Source organism: Pundamilia nyererei, unplaced genomic scaffold (genome assembly GCF_000239375.1).
Source record: "Pundamilia nyererei isolate P.nyererei 1_Seehausen unplaced genomic scaffold, PunNye1.0 scaffold00052, whole genome shotgun sequence".
Lineage (NCBI taxonomy): Eukaryota > Metazoa > Chordata > Actinopteri > Cichliformes > Cichlidae > Pundamilia > Pundamilia nyererei.
This window is the reverse complement of record NW_005187453.1, coordinates 2,804,994-2,808,331: the sequence shown is the minus strand read 5'-3', so window position 1 is coordinate 2,808,331 and position 3,338 is coordinate 2,804,994. Positions and strand designations below refer to the sequence as shown.

The following is a 3,338-nucleotide window of genomic DNA, read 5'->3' as shown; positions in this document are numbered from 1 at the left end:
GTGCGCTTAACCTAAAGAGTTTAACCAAAGAGGGTTGTTTACTCATTGTAGCTGACCTTGACCATGGCTCCGTTTTGGACCGTTGGGTAATTTCCATTTGAGAACCTTGTCTGTTACTTTTTAGACAAACCAAGAACCTTGCCTTCTACAATTACACAATCTCTGTGGTTGCAATCTGGCCTTTGGGACTCATTTCCTCACTTCCCTTTGCGCAGCACAAACAGGAGAAGCGAGGAACTCTGCTTTTCAGCATGCAGACACAACAGTAACTGTGAGGATTCAAAGCACAAAAGAGCTCCGGCTGCCCTATTTTAGCAGTGGCAAGGCCCACGGGGTACTACCACACACTCTCTTTTGTTTTCACATATTTCCCTCATCCAAGAAAACAAAAAAACAAAAACAAACCTGGACACGGTGGAGCCAATTTATTTTTCTTTTAGAAAATAAAGCTAATGAGTGTTGCACTTGCAGCTATACAAAGCTTATAATTTACACTATTTGTTCTAATTGATGTTTGCGATCACTAAATATAGGCTGTTCCAGTAGATTTCCCCTCCATTTTGCCTTTCCGTCTTCAACGTCTGCCTCTAGGCGCCCACCAAAACATCTCCCCTCCCCCCACAAAGGCCTCACAGCAGACTCCAACTTTTGTCTGTTTACATACGCCAACCCCCTGAATTGACTGCTCACTGGCATTTTGTGCAAATGCTTTACTCATAATTTGCTCTACCCACACACTATACCATACTGTTCATCCCTCCAACTGTGTGATTGATAAATAAAAACCCCTAGAACCATTTTCAGATATCAGCAGGTCCAAATGGTGACTTTTTGGTCATGATTGAAAGATGGAAATCTTTGTAATCTATTCTAAATAGAAATAAATAGCCTAACTTGCTCCATATGGACAGGATCTTGCAACCATTTAGCAGTTTAAGAGCTATTTTTGTGAGAGACTCTTATATAGGAAAATGTAGGTCATCTGCTGTTGCATGTGGATGGAATTAGACAGATGTATAGGAGCTTTAAGAGCCCTGAGAGAGGAATGCGTTTACAGCAAAAAATGAGACAATCCCTGAGCTGTACTGTTCTGCAACATCTGCTATAAAACCCAGTAATAGTCAAACTAAGCCTGGGTGTACAACTAAGGCTTCATTTCCTGAAACGTAAAAGCATTGTTCTCTCCCTTGTCTACTCTCCATTCCTTACATACACATGTTAAGTGGACTGTGGGAACCCTAATGAAATAAATGTGAGACGTGGTGAAATATGACCTCATCTTTTAACCGCATGGTAATACCAAAAAGAGTGACATATGTTGTGGAGCAAATCAACAACCTTCCAAATTTAACACGAAGCAGATAAACAAATGCAAATTAAGGGTGCTACACATCAAAAGGTCGTGTGCGCAGTGCCAAACAGCTAATAAAGTGTGGTCTTAACACTGACAGTCTTTCATTATTATTAAATCAGTTCGTTCTTAGCATTACGTAATCCTGTGTCGTCTCACTGGGGGATGTTTTTGCTCTATTCTGTGTGCACTATCGGGCGACTCAGAGGCGCACTTCCTTGTTCGAGCCAGTCGAGCGTCCCTCTCTCTCTCCCCGCCCCCACCCTTCAAGCTAAAAACAGCACATACATTAAACTTTAACCAATTCGTATTTTCAACATTATTTTTACTTCGAAATATTCATTTGCGTCGACGAAAACTGGCGACAAATCGCCTTGGATCATCCAGTGCGTTTTCCTCTCTCCGATGTGCGCAATTAGCGGTGCGCTATGGTAGCGCTGAAAGTGATACTTAGGAGAACAAAGAAAGGCTTCTTCTGAATCATTCTCAAATCTATTAGAACTCAAAGTTAACCACCGATCCGTGAAACAAACCCCGAAGTCGATGTGTGGAATGGTATATTAGAAGTCTAAAAGGGATTTTGTGAACGGAAGTGGATTTTTTTGTTGTTGCGTGTTTCCTTACCTGCCAAAATGTCCTGTAAGCTTTGGCTGAACGTTTGGACCTGTCGATCGTTTACGTGTCCTTTTACCCTCAGAAATCTCGACAGAAATCCGACGGCGGCGTTAATCTCTGGTTTCATCGTTCCCCGGGCACAAAGGGTATGCATTGAGAAAGGCAACGGCGACGATGCGTGCGCTTTTGTTGTTTTTCCCTCTGTTTGTCCGACTGTGTAGTCTTTCTGTCAAATTCGGAGCAGCGATCCTTATCTCTGGGCGCTTGGGTTGTTTCTCTTGGCATTTATTAGTCGAGGTAGAGGGGATTTCTCACTAGAGAGTCCGTGTGCTAGGACGGTACAGTGTTGGGAAATAGACGCCTGTTGTTGGTAAATACAGGGGTTGGAGGTCCCTTGGTGAAACGTTAAACAACCCAAACACTCGCTTTCCTCCTCCAGAGTGAAGGTCTCGGAGCCTGTGAGTGTGCCTTTATACAGCTCCCACCCTCCTCCTCACAGCTCCGTCATAAGCTGCTACAGCAACTACATCTCACCAATCCCAGGGCCTGCCACGGCCTGACGAGCCACATATAGGAGGAGTGTATGAGCCTTCACGTCACCGTTCTGAAAATAGAGGTACACGGCGTGAAATCGTGGTGCGTTCAGTCCCTGTTGGAAATTCGGGAAGTCGGGGGGGAGGGAAAAAGGGGAAACAAAAGCACAAACGACGAAAAACAATCCAAAATCACACAATCCTGCCCGAGGACGTGAGCTCATATATTTATGTCAGAATTTAAGACAGAACTAAGAGATGTTTGAAAATACTGCAAGTCCGCGCGGCCACATTTCGTGTTGACGAACCATTTTTGTTGTTTTTATTCTTTGCTTTGTTTATTTCCTTTTTATGCCCGCTCCTGTTGTTAATCCTTTACGCACACATATAGCATAAAGAAGAAACAAACAGTACCCGACAATCTGGCATTCAGTTTCTCTGTACTATTCAAAATAAACGTGTTCAAAAAACAGTTTTGTGTTAGAAAAAAACTACTGGGGGAAAAGTCCGCTTTTGGCGAATTTTAATGTTAAATGAGCGACCTTGAACTTAGTCACTTTTTACACTGAGTGTGATGGTTTCTGTGTTGCGGTATCCTATTCACCATCCGTATATCTGTTCCAACAGGTCGTCACAGTGGTGTAGAGGAGCTTAACATGCCCAGCAGCTGTGTACGTTTCTTTCATGTTCCCCCCAGTCTTACTTAACCCTTTCATCCCAGCCCTCTGCTGGTTCCTGTTTAGTAAATGCACCCAGAGAAACAAACACACATAAAAAAGTTAAAAATGTAACACACATTCCAAAGTTCAGCTAGTTTTAAATTGTAAGAAAAAAATCTA

At 43.0% G+C, this 3,338-nt stretch overlaps 1 protein-coding gene across 1 annotated transcript in view; it reads right to left on the bottom strand.

Annotated features, from left to right (window-relative positions):
• The window catches only part of btg1 (B-cell translocation gene 1, anti-proliferative), a 5,312-nt gene extending 2,893 nt beyond the window's left edge, over positions 1–2,419 (bottom strand). The window contains exon 1 of the mRNA XM_005733491.2: positions 1,976–2,419. Within this exon, the coding sequence (XP_005733548.1) occupies positions 1,976–2,120 (145 nt within the window). The 5' untranslated portion in view covers positions 2,121–2,419. The remainder of the gene's footprint in view (positions 1–1,975) is intronic.
• Between the last annotated feature and the right edge of the window lie 919 nt (positions 2,420–3,338).